At 43.6% G+C, this 27,602-nt stretch overlaps 2 protein-coding genes and 1 long non-coding RNA gene across 12 annotated transcripts in view; 2 read left to right on the top strand and 1 right to left on the bottom strand.

Annotated features, from left to right (window-relative positions):
* The window catches only part of SLC44A3 (solute carrier family 44 member 3), an 83,284-nt gene extending 63,087 nt beyond the window's left edge, over positions 1–20,197 (top strand). For all 10 annotated transcript variants that reach the window (XM_044944662.1, XM_006057560.3, XM_006057559.3 and 7 more), the window contains 3 exons: positions 16,145–16,282; positions 18,656–18,892; positions 20,004–20,197. In XM_044944662.1, coding sequence (XP_044800597.1) covers positions 16,145–16,282; positions 18,656–18,892; positions 20,004–20,099 — 471 coding nt within the window. In that variant the 3' untranslated portion in view covers positions 20,100–20,197. The remainder of the gene's footprint in view (positions 1–16,144; positions 16,283–18,655; positions 18,893–20,003) is intronic.
* Positions 4,108–10,303, top strand: LOC123334048. Its single transcript, XR_006551793.1, has 2 exons — positions 4,108–9,859; positions 9,987–10,303. It is a non-coding gene; the product is annotated as an uncharacterized LOC123334048 (long non-coding RNA).
* Positions 20,198–21,942: 1,745 nt separating the features above from the next.
* The window catches only part of CNN3 (calponin 3), a 30,294-nt gene continuing 24,634 nt past the window's right edge, over positions 21,943–27,602 (bottom strand). Inside the window, exons 4-7 of the mRNA XM_006057566.4 lie at positions 27,269–27,406; positions 26,783–26,899; positions 24,569–24,715; positions 21,943–23,053 (exon numbers count right to left, since the gene is read on the bottom strand). Of these exons, the coding sequence (XP_006057628.1) occupies positions 22,712–23,053; positions 24,569–24,715; positions 26,783–26,899; positions 27,269–27,406 (744 nt within the window). The 3' untranslated portion in view covers positions 21,943–22,711. The remainder of the gene's footprint in view (positions 23,054–24,568; positions 24,716–26,782; positions 26,900–27,268; positions 27,407–27,602) is intronic.

The following is a 27,602-nucleotide window of genomic DNA, read 5'->3' as shown; positions in this document are numbered from 1 at the left end:
CTATGGGCTGAGGTCAAACAGGTTTGAAAATGATTTCCAACCTGTCTCCTGGGAGGAGCTCTTAAGTAAAGGCAGCCCCTGGCCAAGTATGGCAGCAGTTGGTTTCTGCCTTCTTGGTGGAACTTGGGTGAATCTCTCCACCTCACTGAGCTTCCGCAGAAGAAGAGAGTCAGTTTAAATGACCTGAGGTCCTCGTTGGGTGTGCTCAGCCTTGTCCTGGTGGCTTGCTGAGAGCTGGCGCACACGTACCATGTTACCACACTGCATCTGTGGCACGCTTTGTGTGGAATGTGGGGCATTGGAAACCCTGAGCTGTGTGTCTTCCCATTGTGTCCAGAACGGCAGGATCTTTTTCTTTTTAATATTGATTTATTTACTTACTCAGCTGCACCGGGTCTGAGTTGCAGCATGTGGAGTCTAGTTCCCTGACCAGTTCTAGAACCCAGGACACCTGCATGGGAGCATGGAGTCTTAGCCACGGGACCACCAGGACAGTCCTGAATCTTTTTTTTTCATGTTGTTATTCTTATCTGTGGTGAGGACTTACCCTGGGATCACAAAGGTGGGTGACGCTTTATGTTGCCTGGATCTCAAGCCTCCAGAATCTTGTCAAGTGGACTGAGGATGTGAGTGAACCGCTGTCTTCATCCCCTTACGGCAGTTCTCCCAACACTGCTGCTGCAATGGCAGCAACAAATAGATCCAACTGGCGACCAGACGCGGTAAAATGCCAGTCACTTCAGTCATTCTTAACAGTGGAAGGTAGTGTCCAGAAGCTTTAACCCCCATTTCTACTGTGGGCCACTATGCAGGGTAGCTGGGTGAATCTCTGCCGTAACTCCTGGTCAGTGACTTGAGAGGATGGAGTGACTCAGATCTGCTTTAATGCAGCCCATCAAGCTGCCAGCCCACTTTACTGTGACGTCTGTCTAGATATGAACTATCAAGAAATGCATGCAGAGATTATTGCCTCTTAGCATTTGACTGGAAATGCCCATAGCTTCCTGACTTCTGACTAACAAATATACTGGTCAGAAAAACTCCAGATAATCCTGTCGAATCCAATACGAAGAAAACTTGCTGCTACTTGGCAAACATACACATCTCTCCCCTCCCTGCTTCATACCCCAGCCCACACTGCCTGCCACTGTTTGTCTTTCAGGGCACAGAAAGTTGGTCTTTGTCTTCTAAGGCTTTGTGGCAGATTTAACTCTGTAATACCCCAAAAACCTTCTCTCCCCCCCACCACCTCCCTTGAAGTTAGCTCGATTTCAGATGCTTCTCTTTCTCACAGTCCATTAAGAGCGAAGGCACTCTGTGACTTTTCTGTGTCTGGTTTTGGTTCATCCTTAGCCAGCTGGCAAACCTCCAGGGACCCCGCTCTACTCCCCAGAGCAGCATGTGCAGCTCAGAAAAGAAAAGTAATGAATATTGTGCAATTCCTCTGCGTTGATTATGAAAATGATGTAAAGGTTCTTAAGAGGACGTGGTTCTTGGGGTAGTTGACATTGCCTCCTCACAGACCGTCCAGACAGCTGTCCTTTCCATGACAGTGGCGATTCCGAATCCTGCCACCCCCGCCGACTGGCTTAGAGCTATTCTGGGGTGGCCAGCTGACGGTGAGAGCCCTGGAGAGATGCCTCTGTGTGAGCATGGTGTAGAAGGAAACACACACGTGTGTCAATATGATCATTTACATTAAGGCCCATTTATAGATGATGGTAATCCTCACAGCCCAGCTGTTTTGTGCCAAATGCTACTGTTCTGACTTTAGATAGAAAGGAATTGAGACACCTTCTATCAGAGGCCCCAGACTGTCTGGGAGAAGACTGACTGTGTCCTCCTGTTTCCTGGTGTGTGGCTCAGAACCTGCTGGGCTGAGGGCCCTGGCTTTATGTGGCTTCCTGGGGAGCAGCCTTGCTGGAGCCTGGCTCCCACCTGCCGTGGGTGTGTTGCAAGGCTCAGACATCAAGAGGGTGTGGCCCTAAAGCCTTCTGCCCCAAGTGGGCCTCAGCAGCCTCTCGTCCTCCTGGGGAAAGGCCCAGTACACAGTTGCCATCTGTCTTTCCTAACTTGAAATTCTTCTACCTTCTCAGAGAAGCAGTTACTGTTTGTTGAATGAAAGATGGCCTTATTATAGGGAAGGAAGGGTGAGTTATGTAGGGGGCCCTCAGCTAATCAGAAAATGTTCCAGGGAGACAACTGTTGGGCTCCCTCCAAGGTATGCAGCAATTTCCCAGGTGGCTCAGTGGTAAAGAATCCACCTGACAATGCAGAAGACACGGGTTCTATCCCTGTGTCAGGAACATCCCCTGGAGGAGGAGATGGAAACTCACTCCAGTATTCTTGCCTGAAGAATTCCATGGATAGACAAGCCTGGCAGGCTACTATGCATGGAGTCACAAAGAATTAGACACGACTGAAATATCAATAACCTCAAATATGCAGATGACATCACCCTTATGGCAGAAAGTGAAGAGGAACTAAAAAGCCTCTTGATGAAAGTGAAAGAGGAGAGTGAAAAAGTTGGCTTAAAACTCAACATTCTGAAAACTAAGATCATGGCATCTGGTCCCATCACTTCATGGGATAGATGGGGAAACAGTGGAAACAGTGTCAGACTTTATTTTTCTGGGCTCCAAAATCATTGCAGATGGTGATTGCAGCCATGAAATTAAAAGACGCTTACTCCTGGGAAGGAAAGTTATGACCAACCTAGATAGCATATTCAAAAGCAGAGACATTACTTTGCCAACAAAGGTCCGTCTAGTCAAGGCTATGGTTTTTCCAGTGGTCATGTATGGATGTGAGAGTTGGACTGTGAAGAAAGCTGAGCGCCTAAGAATTGATGCTTTTGAACTGTGATGTCGGAGAAGACTCCTGAGAGTCCCTTGGACTGCAAGGAGATCCAACCAGTCCATTCTAAAGGAGATCAGTCCTGGGTGTCATTGGAAGGAATGATGCTAAAGCTGAAACTCTAGTACTTTGGCCACCTGATGTGAAGAGTTGACTCACTGGAAAAGACTCTGATGCTGGGAGGGATTGGGGGCTGGAGGAGAAGGGGACGACAGAGGATGAGATGGCTGGATGGCATCACCAACTCGATGGACATGAGTTTGGGTGAACTCTGGGAGTTGGTGATGGACAGGGAGGCCTGGCGTGCTGCAATTCATGGGGTCACAAAGAGTCAGACACGACTGAGTGAACTGAACTGAACTGAACTCACACACATGTGCACACACACACATGCACATGCAAGGTGTGCAGCTCCTCAAGACAGGAATACCTCCCACTTATCAGGCACTGTGTGTGCCAAGCACCAAGCTGTAACTGCTTCACATGTATTAACTTCCTTCATCCTCACAAATAATCCTATGAGAAAGGTATAATTATAACCCTTTTTCTTTTTCTAGTAGAAGATGACACTTAGATTCAGAGAGGTTAAGTAGCAACTTGCTCCAGGTTCAGTTCAGTTCAGTTCAGTCTCTCAGTCGTGTCCGACTCTTTGCTACCCCAAGGATGGCAGCACGCTACGCTTCCCTCCATCACCTACTCCTGGAGTTTATTCAAACTCATGTCCATTGAGTCGGTGGTGCCATCCAACTATCTTATTCTCTGTCGTCCCCTTCTCCTCCTGCCTTCAATCTTTCCCAGCATCAGGGTCTTCTCCAATGAGCCAGTTCTTCACATCAGGTGGCCAAAGTATTGGAGTTTCAGCTTCAGCATCAGTCCTTCCAATGAATATTCAGGATTGATTCCTTTCAGATAGACTGGTTGGATCTCCTAGCTGTCCAAGGGACTCGCAAGAGTCTTCTCCAACACAGCAGTTCAAAAGCATCAATTCTTCAGCGCTCAGCTTTCTTCACAGTCCAACTCTCACATCCATACACGATTACTGGAAAAGCCATAGCTTTGACTAGACAGACCTTTGTTGGCAAAGTAATGTCTCTGCTTTTTAATAAGCTGTCTAGGTTGGTCATAACTTTTCTTCCAAGGAGCAAGCGTTTTTTAATTTCATGGCTGCAGTCACCATCTGCAGAGATTTTAGAGCCCAAGAAAATAAAGTCAGGCAGTGTTTCCACTGTTTCCCCATCTATTTGCCATGAAGTGATGGGACAAGATGCCATGATCTTCGTTTTCTGAATGTTGAGTTTTAAGCCAACTTTTTCACTCTCTCCTTTTTCACTTTGATCAAGAGGCTCCAGGTTACACAGAAGGAAAGTACAAGAGTTGAGTGTTAAGATTTTGGGGACCTAATCAGTCACCCCCTCATCCTAATAAAGTTCTGAACAGAAAGATCCAAGAGACAGCAGATGAAGATTAAAAGTACCACCTTGAATATCTAATGGATGGGGTGGAAAGTGCACTGTAAAAGCAGGTTATTAATGTTTCACCCTTGAAACGAAGAGACCAAACCATTCTCTCCCAGGTCCAGCCAACAGCATACCCCAGCTCCTGAAGTCTCCTCTGTAAACTCAGTGGGTGAGCTGAGAAGGTGTGTTCCCAGGGTCAGGTGGATCCCAAAGTGCTGAGCCAGCCTGTGCTCTGCCCCTCCCTCCAAACTCTCAGGACATGTTGCCTTATTGTTCTTTGTCCCTTCCCGTCATGGCATGTTCTAGGTATGCTGCAAATATGCTGAGGGAGATGGCCTGTGGTTTTAACTTTGATCTATGGAAACTGACTTTTGAGTCAGCAAAATCCAGTTTTCCTATAAATAAGGAAGCAGGTGACCCATGAAAACACTGAGCTCCAGGGAGCAGCGTTTGACCTGAGGTGGAGGCAGTCGCCCGTTGACTCCTCCTGTGTTCCTCACATCCGCAGTCTAGTGCCTGTGGTGGGCATCACACTTACAACTGAGGCTGGGTCATCATCTGTGGTGGCCCGGGTGGGGGCCGGGCAGGGGGATGGTTCAGATGGAAGATAGAACTTCCACAATCCAAGTTTGCAACATTATCCAAGTGCTTAAGAAACGGAAAGATTATAGATTAGCTTTGACATTTCCCAAATTCATTTAGTGTGGGAAATGAAATTAAACCATCAACTAGCTCCTACCTCAAATCTAATCTTCCTTATGATGGAGAGCAGGTGTCTTCATGTCATTTCTCTTTATCTGCATCTGCTTCTGGAACAGAGTTGTTGTCCAAGGCTCAGACTGCTCTTCTCTGAAACCACGCCCTCTCCTCCTCACTGCCAAACCCTTCTAAGGGGCTGAATATGGTCTTCAGCTGTCGCTCCCCAGCTGTTTTTGTCTTAGGCATTAGACTTGTTGGGAGAAGGTGTTGATTGTTGGCCAGAGACTAGAGAATGCATTCATAAGTGGTTTGTTTGTTTGTTTGTTTTTTAAAAAAGGAAGGTGGTGTGAGTCACAGTGGTAGAGGGAGTAAAAGCCACTTTGATGTGGCAGGTACTGATTTCACATTCTGCTACAAGCTAGAGCCTGATGGTGTTCTGGGCTGCCGCTGCCACCATGTGAGTCTCAGCTTTGACTGACTTCCACGCAGTCAAAGATGAACCACAACCACAATCTCAGATGTGCAAGAAATAGTATCTCATGACTCTCAACCTAATTTCTGGCTGTGAACTCCCATTCCCCTGAAGTGGCAGAAAGCTAATCCATTATTCCTGGGCTATCCCTCCATGGGGTTATACAAAGTATCAGGTACCCCGGGCATTAGTACACACAGTTTGCCCTTGAGACGTCCATCCTCCTATACTCATGGCTCCTTCAGGCCCTGCTGGGGAAGCAGGAGTCTTCTGGAAGGCCATTTATGGCCCTGTCTGCCTAGATGTGCCTGTGGGTAGGGTAACCAACCCTCTTGCTTTGCCTGAGATTGTTCTGATTTTAGTTCTGAAAGCCCAGGTCTCTGAAACCCCCTCCCGCCCAGCAAACCCAGACCTAGGGATGGACACTTCATTTAGAGTCCTGCCACTTCTCCATGCTCTGTTAAAAAGAAAAAAAGCAGACCTGGACATGTGTTTGGAACCCACAGATCTCTCCCTCTCCTTCCCCAGTTCAAGGAGGGGTCTCATTTTCTAACTGGGGGATAGAGGAAGACCACGCCCACCTTTTGTTCCCAGACACTGGGGTCATGTTGGGAACCCCCTTCCTTCACCTTCTTCACTGGTAGGAAAGGTTTAGAGAGCTTAAATTTTGGAAATCAAAAGCCAGTAAGAATTTTGTGCTGAATGTCTTCTTAGTACCCTACCCTCAGCTCCCTCCTCTCACCTGGGGGAATGAGGCACAGGTTAAGTCCTGTGGGAATGAAGCAGACAGAGAGACCAAAAACAAGAAAACAGATGCAGGAAGAGAAACAGAAGTCACGAGAGCAGAGTGAACCATCACACACACTGGGGACCACTAGACAGTCCTCCTTCCATTTAAGGTCTCATCTCTACCAACATTTCAGAAAAATAGGAGAGGAAGTGACTAAGAGCATTTTGACACAGTTAGCATTTTTATCTAGGCAGGGCTAGAAAATTCCTTCAAGTTTTGTCAAGTGGATCCAGTCTTTGAAGTTCTTCAAGAAGTTTTGTCTTCTCCCTCCTTTTGTCTTTTCCAGAAGGCCTCAGCTGGCACAGGGGTGGGGCAGGGAGAAGCATTTGCTAGACTTGCATTCATCCAAGGAGTGAGACAGCTGAGGCTGGATGACTTCATCAGGAAGCATCTTGGTGGGGGCAAGAAGGGCCCTCAGGGACTGTTGGCCCTGCCAACATCTTGCCTCCATCAAGGCAGCAATAAAGAAACTTCGTGAGGTCCAAGAACACAAACCTGTCAGCCTGGCTCAGTGCCCGGTGCCCAGCCCTGAGCCCAGCAGAGGCACACCCTCCATACGTGTCTTTGGATGGAAGGATGAGCCCCTGCTTTCTCAGCACCAGCCCTGGTTTGTGCTGCCGTCACACAGTCTAGAGCATCTGCTAGTAATTTCAGGGAGACAATAAAGAAAAATGCAAGCTTGTAAGAGGTGCCCTCGCTTGTTGGAGCTGCCCTGACAACACCTAGGACTGACTGCAAGGCGATCTGCTTTCTGAGCAGAAGTGCTAGTGGTTAGAGGAAGCCAGAATGGAAGAGCAAGTAGTCTTTGGAGCTTCAGGAAGAAGAGATCTGTTATTACAGCCAGTGTCTTTAAACAGATACATTTTTCTTATAAGAGAGTTTCCATTGCATGCTGGGCCAAGCCATGCACAGAGCAGTGATTACCCCCAGCAACCTCTCAATCGATTACCAGGCTCTCTGTCAGCAGGCCTCACAGGTCAACTGTTGCTTTGCCCGCCCCACTCCCATCAACAGCATGTTCATGAAGGGACATGCACCTGACTTAGAAATTATTCCCCCCAAATGTGCAATATATGAAAACATGTAAACATTCCCATTTCTGTCCCCATCTCCCTCTTGCCATTTCCTCGGGCCTGAGCTTCAAATCAGAGATGTTTGACATTCTCTTAAGAACCAATCTTCTTGGGTCTGTGAAAAACATAGCCATTTCAGCTCAGACGGTTGCTCAGTCATGGCTAACTCTTTGCAACCCCATGGACTATAGTCTGCCAGGCTCCTCTATCCATGGGATTCTCCAGGCAAGAATACTGGAGTGGGTTGCCATTTCCTCCTCCAGGGGATCTTCCCAACCCAGGGATCGAACCTGTGTCTTTTGTGTCTCCTGCATTGGCAGGCAGATTTGTTACCACTGTGCCACCTAAGAAGCCATTTATTGAGTTTTTATGGTCTGTCAGGCACCCTGGTAAACATTTACATACATGGTCTAAGTTTGTCCTCTCAAGGACACCGTGCAGGTGTTACCGCCACTGTACAAATGAGGAAGCTGAGGCCAGAGGCTGAAGAGCTTACCCAGGGTGCTAGCTGCTATGTGGGGATCCTATGACTTCAGGTCTGTAGCCCTACTGGCTTCACCGAGCTGCCTGTCAAGGGTAAGAGTAAGGAGGAGGAAATCAATGGTCTTCACGCACCAGAGACAGCCAATCCATTTAGTCCTCTTTTTAATAAAGCCTAAAGTCAAAAAGTAGTAAGAGCATTTCCCATCCCCTGTATTTCCCTTTGCACAGATCCACAACTTTAATTTTGCCATATGGACGCCCAGGCCTGCCTTTGCCTCCCTCTTTTCCACCACCAATGATTTCCAGGTCAGATGAGGTTGACGCGGGGAGAGCCCTCCGAAAGGGCCTGGGGGAGGCAGGCGGCACTCCTGCACAGCCCTGTATCCAGGGCCTGCTCACCACTCAGCACTGCATCCTGGTCCTGGCGGGTTCCCTGGAGGGGCGCAGAACTCTGCTAGCATATCAGTGGTGGCCAAGTTCGGCAAGATGCGGTGGCCTGACTAGGCTTTTTCTGGATATGGGGAGAGGAGAGGGCATGACTGTGAATATCCGATTCGTGTCCATTTTTTATCACCTCTGCCTGGTCATTTAGCCTCTTGAGACTTCTGCTTCCTCATTAGTCAAATGAGAGGGTTTTCCAGGGTGGCATCTGGGATAACCTTTTAATCCTAACATTCTACTGAAGGAACAAAGGTACCAATGAATTGAATTTGACTTTGGATGAAGTATTATTTGGAGGCCATTCTTGGTTTGCAGAAAGCATCTTCCTTTATGCATTCAGTGTGCATAAAGCCTCACAGAGAGGGCGTTTCAGCTGCAGGCCTCCCCCCACCCCCTACTCCGTGCCCTGCCCGACAGAGTCAGAGCAGCTGGCCCAGAGCTGAGTGTCAGGCAGCAGAGAAAGTGGCTGCGCTGCGTACATGCCACTCAGTAACTAAGACCGTTACTATGGAAGAAGCCGTAAATGTTCAAACTTCTGATAAAGTCACGGCAATAACGTAACACACTAAACTCGGGAGGCAGGAAAAAAACGGGGGAGGACTCATCTTTCACCATCTGTGCTGCTGAAATTTAAGCCATTAAAAAATAAGCACTCGAACCTCTTAACGTTTTTCACAATAATTTTAGAAAGATTGTTTTTTGTTAGAAACCGAAGTCTTGTGTATGAAGATACATTTGTCTGACATTCAAATAGTCCTGCAGTTTCAGTTTCGTTTTGTTGAAGTTGAATTCACATTCGTGCTTTCATTTAACAGTACGTTTAGTTTCCGGTTTTAGGACCCATGCTTACCTGCCCATCCATCCTCTTTTCTGTCTGTCTCCCTGCTGTGTAGCTTTGTGGGGAAACACTGGGGTGAAGTCCACGTGATATTAGCAAGGGTTACTTCTGAGGGGAGGGGTCAGGGTAACTTTTTCTTGCTTTCTTGTTTGTCTCTGTGTTGACTGATTTTCTTTAAAGATGAGCATGGAAATGATAGAGCCATTCTTCTAAATAAGCAAAAGGAAAATGCATTTTAAAGGAGCAAACAGGACCACACTGCCTCTGTGTGTGTGTGTGAGTTGCTCAGTCGTGCCCGACTCTTTGCAACCCCACAGGCTGTAGCCTGCCAGGCTCCTCTGTCCATGGAATTCTCCAGGCAAGAATACTAGCACCCGGCTTTACTGGCAGTATCAGGCCCCAGCCAAGGCAAGTTTCTTCCTCTCCTGCCTCCTGCTCCCAACCCCGAAGGGTCTGGCAGGTTTCCCCACTCCCCATCTCCCTGGACTTGGGTAACTGGTGAACGGTGAACTCTTGGACGGATCCGAGCGGCAGATGCCAGGCCCGAGGCTGTGCCCCTTCTTCCTCAGCATGTGTTTGTGGTAAAAACGGAGCTGAGATGAAAGTCACTGGTGATGGTTCCTGCAAGTCTTACCAGAAAAGACCCCTGGATATACCAGGATGGCTCTGGGCACGGATTTCACTATATTTCTTTCAGTCCCTAGGAAAGTATGAACACCAGTGTTATTTATTCATCATCCAGTGTCTCAGGTTTGTTTTCATAGTTCTTGTTTTATTTTGAGTTAATAAATATCAGGATTTTGTGAGGAAGGCACTCCAGAAATAAAGCTGACTATTCACGGCAGGGCTTTTGGCAAACGCCTTTCCTCCTGTGCAGAGGGAAACTGTTTACCTTTCTGAAGAGTCAACAGAAGCTCGGGTTCACAGTTCCGCCACCAGAAGAAGGGCCCGCTTGAGTTTCATAGGCGGACTAATGGCTGCCCTTCACTGATGAAGGATGCGGAGTGCACTGGGCTGGCTTCCGCCTTGAGTTAAGGAGAGAAAATGTGCTTTCTGTGTAAAAGCTGCAATTAACATTCTTGGACAACTCTCAGAGTAAATCAAAGAAATAATTCAACTTTTCTGTTGCCTAAAATTACACTTTAATCTCTTTCCTTTCTCTTCAAAAAATAAGAATTCTCTGTGGAATGGGAATAATATACCCATGGTGATTATTTCACTGAGTTGTGGTGAGAAGCACATCAAGTAAGATGATAGCAGGAGGGTGCCTGGTCCACTCTGAAATACTGCACAAACATGAAGCATCTCTAGCGAGAACCTGAGAGCGGGTGTTAGTGTGAAGTGACATTACTCAGCGGGGCTGCTGAGCCAGTCTGTGGGGGCAGCATTAACAGGAACCCAGCCTCTTTCTACTAACCCATCCTGCCACATCCTTGGGTCTTTTTAATGATACGTCTCCTGAGAGCACCACTTTATTATTTTGAATCTTTTGGAAGGAAGCACAAAGTACAGCTCAAAGTAAATGTTTTCCTGATGGGCCTGAATGAGTCAGAGGTCCATTTCTTGTAAGTGACGAAATGTTGGTTGCATGCGTGTGTCAGGGGTATGCTACCCAACCTCTCTGCGCTCTAGTTCGCATCATCCACTTGTGGTTGTTAAGAGGATTAAATGTTTTCAGGGGAATATAGAACAAGGTCTAGCACATAGTATGTATTCCGTGAGTGCTTGCCATTTTCAGTTATTTATTTACACACAGAAGTTGCACACCTGCCTACTGATAGCAAAACAAAAAAAAAGGCCACAGGAACAAATTAGGAAGCTGCTTCCAGGTTTCTGGCAAGCAGACATATCCCTAAGGCATCTCTTAAAGTGGGGTAGAGGGGAGTAGAATACCTGGCATGAGTTTAATTCCTCATACTCTTATTTTCTTCCCACAGAAGAGTTCATTTTGGGGGAATCTGGCCCCTGGCTTCTGATAGCAAATGATGCCAAATGTGCTCAGTGTTTGAGCAGTCACAATGTAGCAGGAAGGGGGACCCCTTCCAGGGCCTAAAACTGGGCTCTTGTCTAACCCTCGGAAATGAATTATCCTAGGAGACACGTGTGCTGACAAAGCAAGAGATTTTACTGGGAAAGGGCACCCGGGCGGAGAGCAGGAGGGTAAGGGAACCCAGGAGAGCAGCTCTGTCACGTGGCTTGCAGTCTCCGGTTTTATGGTGATGGGCTTAGTTTCTGGGTTGTCTTTAGCCAACCATTCTGACTCAGAGTCCTTCCTGGTGGTGCATGCCTTGTTCAGCCAAGTTGGATGCCAGAGAGGATTCTGGGAGGTGGTCGGACATGTGTCTTGCACACATGAACAAGGTACACGCTTTGTTCAGCCAAGATGGATGCCAGAGAGGATTCTGGGAGGTGGTCGGACATGTTGGTGTCTTGCACATGTGAACAATGTATGCGCCTTGTTCAGCCAAGATGGATGCCAGAGAGAAGGATTCTGGGAGGTGGTCGGACATGTGTCTTGCATGTGTGAACAAGGTACACGCCTTGTTCAGCCAAGATGGATGCTAGAGAGGATTCTGAGGGGTGGTCGGACATGTTGGTGTCTTGCACACGTGAACAAGGTACACGCCTTGGTCAGCCAAGTTGGGTGCCAGAGAGGATTCTGGGAGGTGGTCGAACATGTTGGTGTATCCTTTTTTTCAAAAGGACAGGACCTCCTGTCATAAAACAACTCATGTAAATGGTTACTATGGTGCCTGGCCAGGGTGGGCGGCTTCAATCAGTGTGCTTCCCCTAACAACTGGGCATTAGGTACAACTCAAGCAGAGCCCAGGAGGCACAGTGGAGGTGTCTGGGGGCCCCACAAAAGATTTGGTGAGAATGAGCTTTGGGAGGTACAGGACTTTCTGGCTCAACAGAAGATGGTGAGAAGAGATCTGCCCTGAGCCTTCACAGGGCAGCCTGGGGGAGCTTCCAGAAGCACAGACTGTGCCTTCCTGTCATCCCCCTTGTTACACAGCATGACGTTTCAGCCCCGCTGAAGTCCGGGTCTGGGGGAGTCCCACCACATTTCTCTGCTTGACCCCTGAGTCTCACTTCACTGTCTCCTGCTGCCGCCTTGGCCCCGTCTACCCCCGTTCCCTGCAGGAAGCCAGCCCAATGCCAGTTCTATGACATCTTCTACCCCTCCCCCTCCCCCATGAGCCCTCCTCCCCTGATCCCTGGCTGGGTTTCCACTCCACTATGCTGCTCTCTCACTGGAGCTTGAGTTTTAGCTCATTATTCACGAGTCCTCCCAGCCATACAAGCCCCTCCCCCCCACACACAGCCTTCCCTGCAGCTTGTGCCAGACCCTGGTGGACCGTCCAAGAGTCTGAAAGCTAATCCACCTGTACCTGCAGGGAGTCCTCAGTCCCAGGCAAGAGAGTGACAATAGGACCTAGTGTTGAGGTGTCAAGTGGGTAAACCTTCCTTGTATCGATTTTGTGTTTTCGTGGGTTCCATCTCAAGGCATAGACATGTCCACTTGTTCAGTCATGCTAAAGAAACATGCACACTGAATTTTGTCTGGTAATAAAAGCCTGGTGCCGCTACCTCCTTTTTTCTTGTTTCAGGATCCCATGATTAATCTTGACCACCAACACAATCTATTCTCAGTTCCCTATCATATCAATTCTTTCCTAATGTGTTGTTAGGGTCTGCAGATCACTTTAGCGTCCTGTCATCCCAGGAAGATGCCAGTGCTCCAAGCCAAGACTTACAGCACTGGACACTTATGCTGTCCATCTTCCCGCTGCCTGACAAGGAAGCACTTCTCAGAAGAAGAAGTATAAGTTAGCTAATGCTGAAACTGCAGAAATTTTCAATCCATATCCTGTATCGTGAGTGATTCTTCCCTCCCCCAGCTCCTCATTCAGACATTAATTCTAGGTCTCTCTGCAGCACGCAGGGTGGAACCTTGTGGTAAAATGCTAGTGGTGCAGTAGCGGCAGGAAGCATACATATAATTTCCCTGTCAGAGTGGTTTTCATGCTCTCTTTCATGGGGCATGATACATTAAAGAAAAGATAAAGGGTTACGGGCCCCCAAGATCTGTGGAGTCAACACATGTGTGAGAAAGTACCATTTTAACATTTAATTATTTTAGCCAAGGAATAAAATCTCTTTTTATTGCGTATGAGCAGTGATGCTAAACTGACTACGAGGTTGTGATCTGTAGGAAAAGGAAATCTTCACAGAAATTGTATACCCAGCCTGAAACAGGGAGACCACCAAGCACCGCAGTGTGAGAGCAGACGTGGAGGGGTGGGGGCTGGGGACAGAACCCAAAGAAAGAGGCCGAGTGGCACGTGGCCCTGCTGCTGAGCAAGATCACGCGGGGACCTGGGGTGTCACCTGGGAAGCAGGTCCTGCCTCTCCTGGGTCCCTGCAAATGTGAGGGATTAAAGCCTGCAGAGGAAAAAACCGCCGGTCCTTTCCGCACCTCCTCAGTGCTTAAAGAATGGCCTCTGTGTTTCCCAGTTGTAAATGAGATCATCATTGGTGAGGTCTGGAGGAAAAGAACCACCCTCTATTACATGCTTTCTATGTGCCTGTGCTTTGCTAAATGCTTTATAGGGAAAATGTTCTTTAATCCTCCCAATGTCCCTTTGCAGTGGGTGCTATAATTCATTTTATAGATCAGGACATTGAAGTCTGACAAGGGGGTAAATCAACCAAAACTGACAGCCAGTCAGTGGTGAAGACTGAAGACTGGGACTTGAAGCCAGAGATTACCTGCCGACGGGGCCTGTGCTTACCTTAAGCACCATGCTTTTAAATAGCCTTTTGATAGTGTCATACCCAGAAAGTTAGAATGAAAAAAAAAAAGCTCCCTGATGTTCCAGAGCACTTGGGACAATGCCCTTGACCTTGGTTTTCAGTCTGTAAAAGACTGATTCCGTCATTTACCTACCTGCCCTGCACATATGTCTTCAGGACATTGAGTTGGTGGTGAGGGCTCTGAGAACCTTAGATGATCAAAGATGCTTAATCAGATAATGAGCAGTGAGTTTTCACATCACTTCTCAAGACTTAAGTCCTCAAACTAGTGGACTTAAGTCTGCCAACAGCCAGTTTGAGATTTTAAAAGTGAATTTTACGTGCATTTGTTAAGTCAGAAATCCAAAGTTCTCTTGGAATACCATTAAGGCACTTCTGCAGGGACCTCATCTGACATCTGACAGAGAATATCCTGCTGAGGCAGGCAGGGTGCCCTCCCTGGGGAGGTGAATACCCAATCTTTCATCTTTGAGAACCAAATATTCCTTTCTAGTTGACCGTGGGGAAGAGGAAATTACCAAGAGAGAGTGAGTTAGGATGCAGGTGTGCAGCAAAGCGATTCTGTTGTGCATGTACATGGACTTATTCTTTTTCAAATCTTTTCCCATTTGGGTTGTTACATAATATTGAATGGAGTTCCATATGCCACACAGTGAGTCTTTGTTGAGTGTCCATTTTAAATATAGCAATGTGTACATAGCCAAAAAATAAAAGAGAATTCTACGGCCTTACTCCCCTTCTCCTCTGTAACTCGCTCTGATTAAGACGTGCACCACTGGGAGCTGGATTACTGCAGTAGACTCCAAGTTGGTTTCTTTACAGTGTTTTTGAATGGGTATATGAAAGGATTAGCTTTATGTCATGAAATAAAACTTTCATCCTTTAAGCCAAAAGGAAAGGCAAAACCGAAGCAGGTAACATTCCAGTGTATTTTCCAAGAGAGATTATAAATTATTGTAAACTGGCAGTGCAAGTGGCATTTTAAAGATTTCAGGGGAAATGTAAATAGATGGCTTTGAAATTATCATATAGTTATAAGGAAAAGGTATTTTGCAAAAATGGCCCAAGAAATCTCATATGAACACATACACCCACTTGTCCTCTTCAATTTAGTAATCCCATTTCTGGAAATTTATCCTTAAAAAATGATCCAAAATCATGAAATTAAGATGTTCATTACATAGTTATTTATAATAGCAAATATTTGAAATAGTTTAAATATGTCCTAGCTACATATGTGCATGCATATACACACTCCTGATACAATATGTATTTATTAAAAATTAGAATAATAAAAGTCAAGGAGCAACATGAAGATGCTTATTTCCTATGTAAAGTAAGTCAGATATATAACAATGACACTCTACCATTTAAATTGTATATCTTTTCACTTCTAGAATTTCTGTTCCATTTGTCTTCTACTCTGCCTCTTCATTTTTCATATCATGCTGTTCATTCTTTATGGTCACTCTTCCTTCTCTCATCGTCTTAACATCTTAAACATACTTCTTCAAATGCTTTATTTCAGATTGTTCTCAAGGTGCAGATTCTCTTGGTTGATGTGCTGTTCATTTCCTTGAGTCTCCTGTAAATTTTTCCTGCGAACACTTCAACTTCTTCTAGTAGGGTTATCTGTGGGGCTCCACCACTCCCTGGCCTGGGGGATATGGTTTCCTCTGCCCCTGCCCAGACCCTAGTCATTTCAGGGCTCCCAGGCAGAAGTTGCAGTTCTTGACCAATTTCCTTGAATGACTGAGTATAAATTCTGTGATTGTACAGACAGTTCAGTTTCCTGGCATGGGCCTGAGCAGTTTCTTACCTGCAAGGGGTCCAACCCCCAGTCCCTCACTCCTAAAGCCCTTACTGATTCCCTGCCCACTGAGTCTTTGTGGTTCAATGCTCACCATTAGGTAGGGTCTGCTTTGTTTCTAGTACCTAAACTTCTTTGGCCTCAAACTCTGCTGTGCATTAAGATAGTTCTGCAGTACTCGTCATTTAACCCACTGTATTGACCAGAAATATTTCTTTTCCATTTACTACAATTATGTGAAAATGTATGTGCATATATTCCAGAGACTGAAAGGGACTTTGAAATGACTTTTATGGGTAGAGATAGTGGGTTTATAATAACTATTTTGCAAATATTCTGTACTGGCATTATATTATCTTTAAAACAGTAAAACTCATCATGTTTTTAACTATTGTCTTTTATTTCAGAATGCATACACTACAACTGCCATTAATGGGACAGATTTTTGTACATCAGCAAAAGATGCACTCAAACTCTTATCCAAGAATTCAAGTCATTTTACATCTGTTAACTGCTTTGGAGACTTCATAATTTTTCTAGGAAAGGTAGGATGTCTTAACTAAAATAATAAAGTAACTTGGGATCCAAAAATTAAGCCATACAACAAGACTTTGACAGAGAACTGTTTCCTAAGCAAAAAATTTACTCTGTGCTGGGCCTCATCCTCTCATTTAATCACCAATCCTGTGAAGTATCTCTGTTTCACAGGTGAAGAAACTAGGGCTTAATAATTTGGCTAGGATTCCACAGTAGGTTGAGTCAGGATTCAAATCTTGGTTTTACTCTTAGCTATGATCTATTCTACCACTGTGATCCCACTTTTTCATATCTAGAATGAAGACTCTATGACTTCAGAGAATAAATGTTTTATAGGGGTTGTCATAAAAATATGAAAATTGGAACTTCCCTGGTGGTCCAGTGGCTAAGACTCCATGCTCCCAATGAAGGAGGCCTGAGTTCAATCCCTGGTTAGGAAACTAAATCCCACATGCTACAACTAAGACCCAGAAGAGCCAAATAAATAAAAATGAATAAATATTTTTAAAAAAATGTATGGGCATAGTGTTAAAACCTGATGAAATGTCTACATTATTAAGAGCATTAATTTCCTAAATATAAAGAATTATTGATATCTCAGATGGAGCCAGTTGCATTCCTGCTGTTATCTTTTTCTAAGGAGTTGTACGTCATCTTGTGAAAACCTCATTTTTCCTACCTACGAACTAAAAATAACATCCCCTTTCCGGGTTGTAGGTTAGAGTCCCTGAAGTGGTAGTACTGCAGCCCCTTCTTGACCGTGCCCCAGGTTGAAGGTTCTGTATACTGGCTGGTGTCTCTCTCCGTGGAGTTGTCTCTCACTGGGCTTCATTCTGCACACCTCAGTTTGCTTCGTCCCACTTCCACCAGACTGCCTTTCAAGTTCTTGAAATTTCACACACAATTTCACAGACATCCTGACCCTCCTTCCACATCTTCACTTTTCTAAGCTAGACATCCTTGCTTCCTCCAGCCATGCCTCCTCACAGGACATGAACGCCGGTGGCTTTCGCGGAGCCCCAGAGTGAACAAGCTCTAGTCTCCACTTGTGCCAGTGCCAAATACGGGGACTCAGGACTCCTTGTTTAGCACTGTGTGCTCCGGTGGCATTTGGTGTATGTCTCCAGTGCATCACTGTCATGGTGCCGTCAGGAACAAGTTAGAACACGCTTGGATTGCACAGGTGTGTGCTAATTGCACATATATTTTAAGGCACAGCTGGGTCCCAGAGACTTTTCGCGTGACAAGTAGTTCTAGAAGCACAAACTGATTATGCCTTTTAAAACAGCCTAATCATCCAAGTTGTAGTTGTATCTAAATGGATAATATTGTTTACATTAGCTTGGTAGGGTTGTGGGTGATACATTTTCTAATAACTACTTCCAAAAATTTTTATTAAGAGGTTTCATTTTTATAACAGACTTGTGTTTTATTTTAGGCAGTAATTCATTTCCTTGGATTTCTCAAAAGGAACACATAATTACTGATGGGTTTTTTTTTTTTTTTTTGAGTAAAGTGGCATGCAGATTCACATCCATCTTTATGGATATCCAAGCACGATGAGGGCTCTGGGGGGTTCCATTTTGTCTGGTAAAGAATTAGGTTCCTCACGGCCTATAATCATTTCCTGGAAATATAGTAATTACATATAGCAAAAGCCTATTATCCTATTATCCCTACAGCAGCACTGGAAAGCCCATCCACTTTAATCCCCAGGATAAAAGCAATCGCACGTTTAACTGCAGTACATCCACTCAATGGATTGATGCATCGTTGTTTTTCAAAATAAGGGTGTATAAAAAAAACTGTTCTAATGAAGATGCTTGTTGTAGTTTTTAGTAAAAGAAAAAAACAGACTAAAAATTTTGTGAGGTACCATTGCTTAGTTGCTCAGTTGAGTCCGACTGTTTTGTGACCCCATGGACTGTGGCCTGCCAGGCTCCTCTGTCCGTGGGAATTCTGCAGGCCAGAACACTGGAGTGGGTGGCCATTTCCTTCTCCAGGGGATCTTCCCGACCCAGGAATCAAACGTGCATCTCCTGCAATGGCAGATGGATTCTTTACCACTGAGCCACCAGGGAAGCCCTGAGGTACCATTACATCTACATAAAAAAAAAATTAGGCATAGATAAAATGAAAGTATATATACTCTTCCCATTCTCCAGATTAACTGGGTTTTCTTTTGGTATCATCATAGCTTTTCATTTTTTCTTCTTCATATATTACTGTATCCAGTTTTCTGACAAGTACTCATTATAGTAAGGCATATACACCCCCACATATGCACATATATGAAACTATTACTTATACCTGACAAAAATCTTTTCTACAATATCCTAACCAATTTATAGAAATTTTCAACAAACTCTTGTTTTGGACAGGTGTTAGTGGTGTGTTTCACGGTTTTTGGAGGACTGATGGCATTTAACTACCACCGTGTGCTTCAGGTGTGGGCAATCCCACTGCTCTTGGTTGCTTTTTTTGCCTACTTAGTAGCCCACAGTTTTTTATCTGTGTTTGAAACTGTGCTGGATGCACTTTTCCTGTGTTTTGCTGTTGATCTGGAAACAAATGATGGATCCTCAGAAAAGCCCTACTTTATGGACCAAGAGTTTTTGGTAAGTAAACATCTCATTTCCTTTTTCAACCTCCATCCTCATAATCTCAGAAGTGTTGAAGACTCGCACATAAAGGAGGCTGGCACCCAGCTTATTTTCTCTCCCGGGTAGGCAGGCTCTGTGAGCCTCTACCACAAGACCCAAGTGTCCTGAGAGTGCGATTTGCCTTGTATTTTCTGAGGCTGATCCCACCTCCCTTATTGAAACCTTCTTCCTGGATAAAAGTGAAGCTGAACAATTACCACTTAGTAAATGACCCAGGGTAGAAGGTATTTTGGGTGCAGTAGCCATCCAAGTCCCTAATGGTCTTAATGGCTTATTTTGGCCTTTTGTGTGGTCCGGAGCTTTCACAGTTGATCTTTTTTCTAAGGCATTTTTGCATCCCCAAATACAATGTCATACCAGTTGTATTTTAGGCAATGCCCACTCCCATGGAGACCAGTCACCTTCAAGGCCACTATTGACAGATCTCTGATTGTGAGGCCCTTTGTTAACCAGGGCACAACAAGGTTGAGAAAAGCCACACCCTCAGTAGAGCCCCTACCCTATCTGGAAATAGCAGGCAGCTGTTCCCAACAGCTTTTGCAACACAGTTGTTGCATATTTGCCTTATCCTGTGTAGACAGGGATATTTTAACAGCTGAATGAATCTTCTCATCTCTTTCCCTTGTCTCTGTCAAGTAACATTTTAACAATTTTCTTTCACTTGATTACCATAAAATCTAGGCATTAAGGCCCTTCTGCTTTGAAACAGAGAATGCAAAGCACTCCTTAGTCCAGCCAGGCACTGAAGTTTAAAAACACTTCTATTTATAAATAAGTGTATCCTTCTCCCAAAAGAACATAAAAATACGATAACACTTTAACATATTTGGTATGTATTCCAAAGAACATGTTTCTTATGGTTCTTATGGTATTAGGAAGTTAACTACGTCTCTACAATTTACACTTTTTTGATTAAAAATCCACTTTGAAATCTACCCCCCCAAGATATCTTAGTTCAACAGGGAAAACTTCAAGGATTAAATTCCCAAAATGATACGGCCAAGTAAATGACTGCCAATCAGTGTGGACACAGAACACTGGTCTAACTCATTCTTTTATTTTTCAGAATTTTGTAAAAAGGATCAATAAATTAAACATAAGGGCACAGAGAAACAAGAACTCATTAACAAGCGAAGAGGGAACAGAACTCCGGCCATTGTGAGACAAGTGCCCGTCAGGTATTTGTACCTGAAAAAGTTTCTTTCTCCTAAGAGCCGTGCGCAGAATAAACGATAAGGCCCAGTGTGGTCCCAGTTCTTCGCCACTGTTTTTGTCCCCATTGTTTGACCACGTTACAATACTAGAAGCACAGAAAAAGTATGCAACCTTTTTGTACCAAATGAGACTGAAAAATCTTTTAAGACCTTGTTTATGCGGTCAATTAAAAAAAAAAAAAAAGCACATTATGTAAAAACTCATTTCAGGGCACCCTGAAAAGGACTTCCTCACTCACAATCAATAAACCTTAGCAGAAATCTCTGGAATATTGCCCTACTACAGAGAACTTTTTCCTAATCCTCCACTCCTGGAAATGAGCTATTTATGTTACAGCTTTTCAAAGTACAATTCTTCAATTTAGGGACAATTAAAACCAAAAGTGTAACTGGAAGTACCACCTGATGGGCATGGCATAGAATAGGCACAAGTTTAATCAGATGTGAAGTTAAATTTTGTTCAAAGTACAAGGCTACCTCATAGAAATGAGCAAACGTTCTGCATAAGTGGTTTTCAAGCACGGCCCCACCTGAGAACTGCCTAGAGGAAGATTTCAAGTTCTGCTGCCTGGACCCCATTCCCAGGTTTAAATTCAGTGGTGGGCCAGAGAAATGGCGGGAGGGGTATCCTTGGGCTGTTTTTCCTTTTTAAAGCTTTAAACAAATAGGAACATCTAACATGTTAATTGGCAGCCTTGCTTCAACTAGATGAACAGGTAAACAGAATTACCCACTCTCCTAACAGGACAGCCAGTCTGGCTTATTTGGCAGGGCAAACAGTGAATAGTAAGTAAAGTAAATGTCGCTCAGTCGTGTCCGACTCTTTGCGACCCCATGGACTGTAGCCTACTAGGTTCCTCCATCCGTGGGATTTTCCAGGCAAGAATACTGGAGTGCGGTGCCATTTCAAACAGTAAATATGTTTCCCTAAACCCCTCTTCACGCAGGGCAGAAAACTCCGTGCAGGCTCAGGTCCCCGATAACAGATGCAAATTATGACTTCTCTTAAACAGCACCATTGAATTAGTTGAACTCATCTCCTTTTAAGAAAAGGATTTACAGAGCAGTTTCTCTGAAGCATAAAACTTAGTCATTGTTGTGTGATGAGCAAGTCAACTGGGCTGGTTTTGTGGGTGCAGACACCCCTATGTCCTCATTATCTGCCTCAGCGAAAAACAAGCAGGCACGGTTCACCCCCAAGGCCTGAGAGACCCAGTGCTATCGGAGGAAATCACTTGGCTGAGAAAACATCCAAAAGTATGTTAACCACTTGTCTCTTCTTCATGATTGGATTTTTTATCATTACAACACTTAGATGTTCGACCTCCTCCATGTCATACCTGAAGGTTAGGTTTTGCTAACACTTACTATAAATCCTCATCTGTTATCAAACAGCATGTCCTATTCCTGATCCAGATGTTTCTTAGTATCTATTCACCCTAGAATATGACATAAAATCACCCCACCCCATCCCCAATGTTTCCCAAGATGATTTTAAGATTATTCCAAATTGGATTTAGAATGAGGTAGAGGCAGCTGAGGCACAATGGAATAAGCAAAGGGTCAAATGATAGTTTGAATCCTGGCTGGCATTTCCTGTGTGCAATGGGCAGGTCCCTTCATTTTTCTAAGCTTCGCCTAGAGCATTCAGTCCCAGTGTAATGGTGTGTAGATTCAGTAAAGAAATGTTAAAGTACCTTGTAACAATACCTGGGAAAGAATACTTAAAAAAAAAAGTCTGACTCTACCCATCTGAAGTTAGCCAGAAAAATAATCAGCCTGTGGCTCATATCAATGTTCAAAAAAAATATTTATTTATAAAAAATACAATGGGATAGGTTTATGCTGAGAAATGCAGCAATAAATACAGTGGAAGAAAACAGAGCAATTCTACATCGATACATTGGCACAAACAGGAAGAGCAAAGGCACCCCCAGACTTTAATGTCTGCAGGCCAGTTTTGTACATGCTCCTTTTGAAACACCACTCGGAAAAGATCTCGTCGCCTTAGGTAAAAAATAAGTACACATATAATCACAAATGCACACTGATCAGGACTTTATTTAAAAATTAGCAAACAATACTGTAGAAACATTGATATGTAAATTTCTAAAACGCTGCATCTTAAATTTAGTTGGCAAAGACCACATTTAGCTATAAGCATGTTTAGTCTTCCATGTAGAAACAAGATACTAAACTGTAAAAAAAAAAAAAAAGCTTCCTATTGTTTGAAAATACCAGTTTAAGTAGAGGACTGTAAAAATGCATAGATTTTTAATGAAAGAATTGACTGTACAAGAGTACTCCCCTTTCACAGTATTCCTGTTTACTTCATGTGTGAGTTACTGGTTATGCTGTAGGATTTAACTTTCACAGCACTAAAAGGCAACTATTTAGGGAAGAGGCAGAAAAAGGAAAAAGGAATGTATGTAAGGCAATAGTTCCTTTAGGTACAATAAGCATAATAGTGTTTTAGGAAGACAAGATAAAAATTACTCAAGGCTAGCTTGGTTCTCACTGAATAAAAACAATGGGCTAAATACTGAGCTCCTCTGTGAATCTAATAATCAATGCCTTGGTCACCATACTGGTAATCTCTGGGATAGTCATCTTGGTACTCGCCATGATATTCATCAGGGTATTCTGCCTGATAATCACTATCACTGATTTCTGACCCATTGGTTCCTGTTCCTTGGCTTCCGTTGTGAATGACAGGTTCTGTGGGAGCAGCACAGTATTTGGGATCATACACTTGCCGCCCAAGCCCATACACACTCATTCCTTTCTGGGAAGCGACTTTGTTGGTACCCATCTGTAGGGAAATCGTCGAGTTGTCCACGGGTTGTAATGTTAGCTTCTGATCGTAGATGTCTCTTCGGGTACCCGGTGCTAACATTCCCGCCTAGTATTAAAACATAGCAAAGTTAAAACAGCAGCTAATATCTTTTCCTGTGAATAGTCTCTAAATGATGAAATGCACATTGAATGTGAACACTAGTAACTTTCATTCGGTTCAGGGGTAAAGCTAGCTTACCAAAATATCTTAATGCTGAATCTCTCTTACAAAGTACCATTCACTGGCTTTCAAGCTAGGTCAGTCCTTCCCTTCAAGTCCTTGCTCTGCTAGAACATTGCTCTGTGGCCTCAGACAGCTTAATTTACTTTCAGTTTTAGGTTTCTCATGTACAAGGTGGAGACAATACCGCCTCCTTTGGATTAGGGAGGAGACTGGACACAAAGACTAGAAAACCAAGGCAGAGTGCTGGCATAACTGAAAGTTATAGCTGAATGCCTACTATGACCATACACGCTCTCCAGGTTGCCAACTTCAAAAGTCTGTAATACATTTAACAAAAACCACACTGATGGAACAGGAAATGGCAACCCAGTCCAGTATTCTTGCCTGGAGAATTTCATGGATAGAAGTTCAGTGGGTTATAGTCCTTGGGGTCGCAAAGAGTCAAGACACAACTGAGCACGCACGTACGCAACGTATAATATAAAATTTTTACTGCTGTGTAAAGCAAATAAAGATCTTTCTCAAAATATTATAACTTAAAAAAAATATTCCACTCTGAGCAGTCCTTAAGGACTTGAGGCTCTGAGGCGCCAAAGAGCCAGCCATCTCAGAACATCTACTCCCCTCCTTTTCACAGGCCGGTAACTCACCTCATCTCTTCCTTTATGCCAAGCACATGCTTCAGATTTAATCGGTTAAAAATACCTGAGTGGCAGCCCTGAGACAGAGCCCATGTGACAGGACAAGCTCCATAAAGGGCAACAACACGCCTCATGAGGTCATGACGAAACGCTTTCTCAAACCTTATCCCCACTCCTGTTGGATATGAGACGTGTCCTGCTCTGATGTAGTCATGGGTATACGTCCTTGCGAGGCACTGGTGATCTGTTTTTCACAGGAAATACCTCCATCGTGCATAGTGTTAGAATACTATTCATAGCATTCTCCTTGTGCTGATTTCCATCCACTTATGCACACATTTACCAGGTTGCTAGCTAGAGTTCTTTGTAAAACACCAGATAATTTTACCTGCCAAGTTTGTTGAGGGCTCCTTTAAAACTAAGAAGCATTAGAAATAAATAAAAAGTCAGAGCAATTCACTTGGATTTGGAGCAAGAACACTGTAATAAACGTATCTTTTTCTTCCGGTTTGGTAGAAACGCCAGCTGTTCTTACTGCCAATAAGAGCCGTGGGCCACACGGTACTTGTGTGGCTGCAGAAAAGGCCCTTTGATCCTTTTGCTTTCTCAGCAAATCTTACTTTCCTCAAGGAGTATACTCTATATATATCGCACAAAAATAACCACTTTGAACTCGGTTAATAAGAATAAGGTTAAGTGTGAATTTAAATGGCCCTTTTGTACTCTCTGAAATAAGTATAATCAAGGAATCACTTACCTGGCTGGCTCCTTTGTTGGTGCCCATTTGCAGGCTAATTGTGGTCTGATCAAAAGGTTTGTCAGTTTGCATTTTGGGATCATAAAGGTGCCTCCTCGTCCCATAGGCTGTCATACCTGCTTGGCTGGCGCATTTGTTGGTTCCCATCTTTTAAGTTAAAAATAAAATCACTAATTATCAGAAGTCAACAATCTATCTGACACAACCAAACTTTCTGTTCTGCTAAAAAAGATTTCTTAGAAGGGACGCCATTGACAAGTCCCCTTCAGAGCTGAGGTTGCCATTAACTAAATACAAAACCTTTATGCTTTTACAAATAAAATTTTAAGGTGCTCATTTGCAAAAGAAAAATTTCAAAGACTTCATTGGATATAAAACCTCACAACATAATCAGATAAAAATGTGCACACAGGAAGAGAAGGACAGACACACACAAAATTACGACAGTGGCAGAACTGTGAATAATTTCCTATGCTACTCTTTCTCCCACACCCTGTAGCACAGGCAACCAAATTAAGGGGTACCTGCTTCAGCCACTTAAAGGGACAGAGCAATCTCTGGCTCAACAACATGCTTTTCTACTCCAGATGTGTTTTGTATAAAATGTGATAGTAAATGTCAGGTGTCTTGTCTGGCAGCTTAGCAAGGGCTTAAGTTTCATTAAAATCAACATTTTAGGGGAAAAAAGCTACATTTTATATCTCTAATTCACGTATCATTAGACACAGAGAGGCAGAATGAAGAATTTAAATTCAACCACATTTAGAGAAAATTTTAACTTTTCTTCTCCACTGTGAGTAACAAGGCTTCAGGGGTAACCAGCATACCCTGTTCTAGTTGGGGACACATTTCTACTGTTGGTCTTTTGTCCTTAAAAACAAAGATCTATTAAAGGAAAACTGTATTACTACAAGTTAAACCTGTGTATTGGAGAAGATAAAAAATATAATAAGCAAAAAGGAAAGGGGGGAAAATCACTATAGTTCTAACATTTAGACATTCACTCGTGTATTACTGTTTAGTTTTACCTTGTTTCTGTGTATATATATACAGATTCATATACCTACAAATATACACACATATACATACAAAAATATGCACGTGCATTTTAAAAATAAAACTGGGATCACACTGACAACAGTATTTTATAATCCTGATTTGTTTTCTTTAATCTTTGAACTCTTGTATTATCATCTTTTCATTACTAGTTCCATTTATGGAGTTACCGTATTTTTTTTTGAGTAATCAGTTATCATAATTTAAATAACTGATTACTGGAAATTCATATTTCCAGTTTGGAAATTCATATTTGTAATCTCTCACCATCAGTACAATTTTGTACTGTGTAAAAAACAAATTCATCTGTCAGTTATACTCCAATAAAGCTGAAATTAATGAACAGATCCACCTCATTTGACTCAATCAACAGAGAGGCATTGTGTCCAAAAGGATCAGATAGTAAAGCCCTTAGCATACTAGGCATTTAGCCGTGGTGTTTTTGTGACATTCTCCAAGAGAACAACATAAAGGAAGAAAATACCTGAATGAACAACTCCCCAGGACTGACAAACCATGCTTTAGGGTAAATAAATGACTGGCTTTGAGGTTTTGTAAAATTGCTTCATTTGGTCAATAACATTTAGGAATTTATAAAATATGTTTTCTTGGAAACTAGGACAATGTAATTAGGACTAAAAAAAAACATTTCCCGGAGAAACAATTACTAAGTCAGAGGGCATGTCTGAGGTTTCTTCTAAAACCATCACTGTCTAATGGGCTTTAAATGGAGATAAATTGTATAAGCCGCATATCCATCGCAAAATGTATATACATATTCCTTAGACACTTTGGATGGTGAAAAATAATAAGCAATACCACATCATTGTTGTTTAGTCACTAAGTCAGCTCCAACTCTTTTGCAACACCATGCAACTAGCCTGCCAGGCTCTACTGTCCATGGGATTCTCCAGGCAAGAATGAAAAAGTGAAAGTATTAGTCACTCAGTTGTGTCCAACTCTTTGCAACCCCATGGACTGTAGCCCTCCAGGCTCCTCTGTCTGTGGAATTCTCCAGGCAAGAATACTGGAGTGGGTTGCCATTTCCTTCTCCAGGGGATCTTCTTGATCCAGGGATTGAACCCAAATCTCCGGCATTGGCAGGTGGATTCTTTACCACTGAAGCCACCAGGGAAGCCCCAGTACCACGTTACTTACCTGCAAACCAATTACACTCTGGCCAGCTTTTAATTTTCCTTCATCAAAACGTCTTGTTTGTTTTTCTGCATACTTAACTCCAATGTCAATGGTTGTATGGAATCCTTTTGTTTTGGCCTACACAGAAATATGCACACTAACTGAAAAGGAACACTTACACAGATTCTGCCAACAGAGTTTTACAGAAGGAACAGCAAAGAAATTATATGATCCATAGATAAAGGTTTCATTCGGTAAGACCCAAGCTTGTGGTGAAAAAAATATCTAAGGCCATTCAGACTACACTAGAGACCTCTAAAATGTGAGTACTCTAATTAAGCTATTCAGTATGAGGCAGCTGATGTCAGCAGCCTTTCTCCAAAGCTAATAATTACCATAGAGACAGGCTTCTCCCTGCCTAGTCTGAATTCCCATGAGGGCAAAGATGCAATTAATCACCAATGTAGTAGGGATTTCTTTAACCAGCCATTAAAGACATATACGTACCAGACCTGCTAGGGCCACCAACGTAGTCTGAACCTGGGTCATGTTTCCATTCTCAAAAAGATCATTTGCTTCAAATATGTCATGTGGCTTCATGCCATAAGCCTGAATAGCTTTAATAAAGTTGCCGATATTCTCCAACTATTAAAAAAAAAAAGCATATAACTTTTGGAGCTAAACACTGACATTCATATTATCTAGGAATTCTAAGTCTTTATGACTAACTACAAGATACAAGGCAGAAAGCTACTTGGCAAGGATTCTTGACCAGATACATAGTAAGTGTAGCTCTCTTAGAAAAAGGGAAAGAGTATTTCATAGTGGATTACATAATGGT

This window comes from Bubalus bubalis, chromosome 6 (genome assembly GCF_019923935.1).
Source record: "Bubalus bubalis isolate 160015118507 breed Murrah chromosome 6, NDDB_SH_1, whole genome shotgun sequence".
Lineage (NCBI taxonomy): Eukaryota > Metazoa > Chordata > Mammalia > Artiodactyla > Bovidae > Bubalus > Bubalus bubalis.
This window is presented reverse-complemented; position numbering and strand designations above follow the sequence as displayed.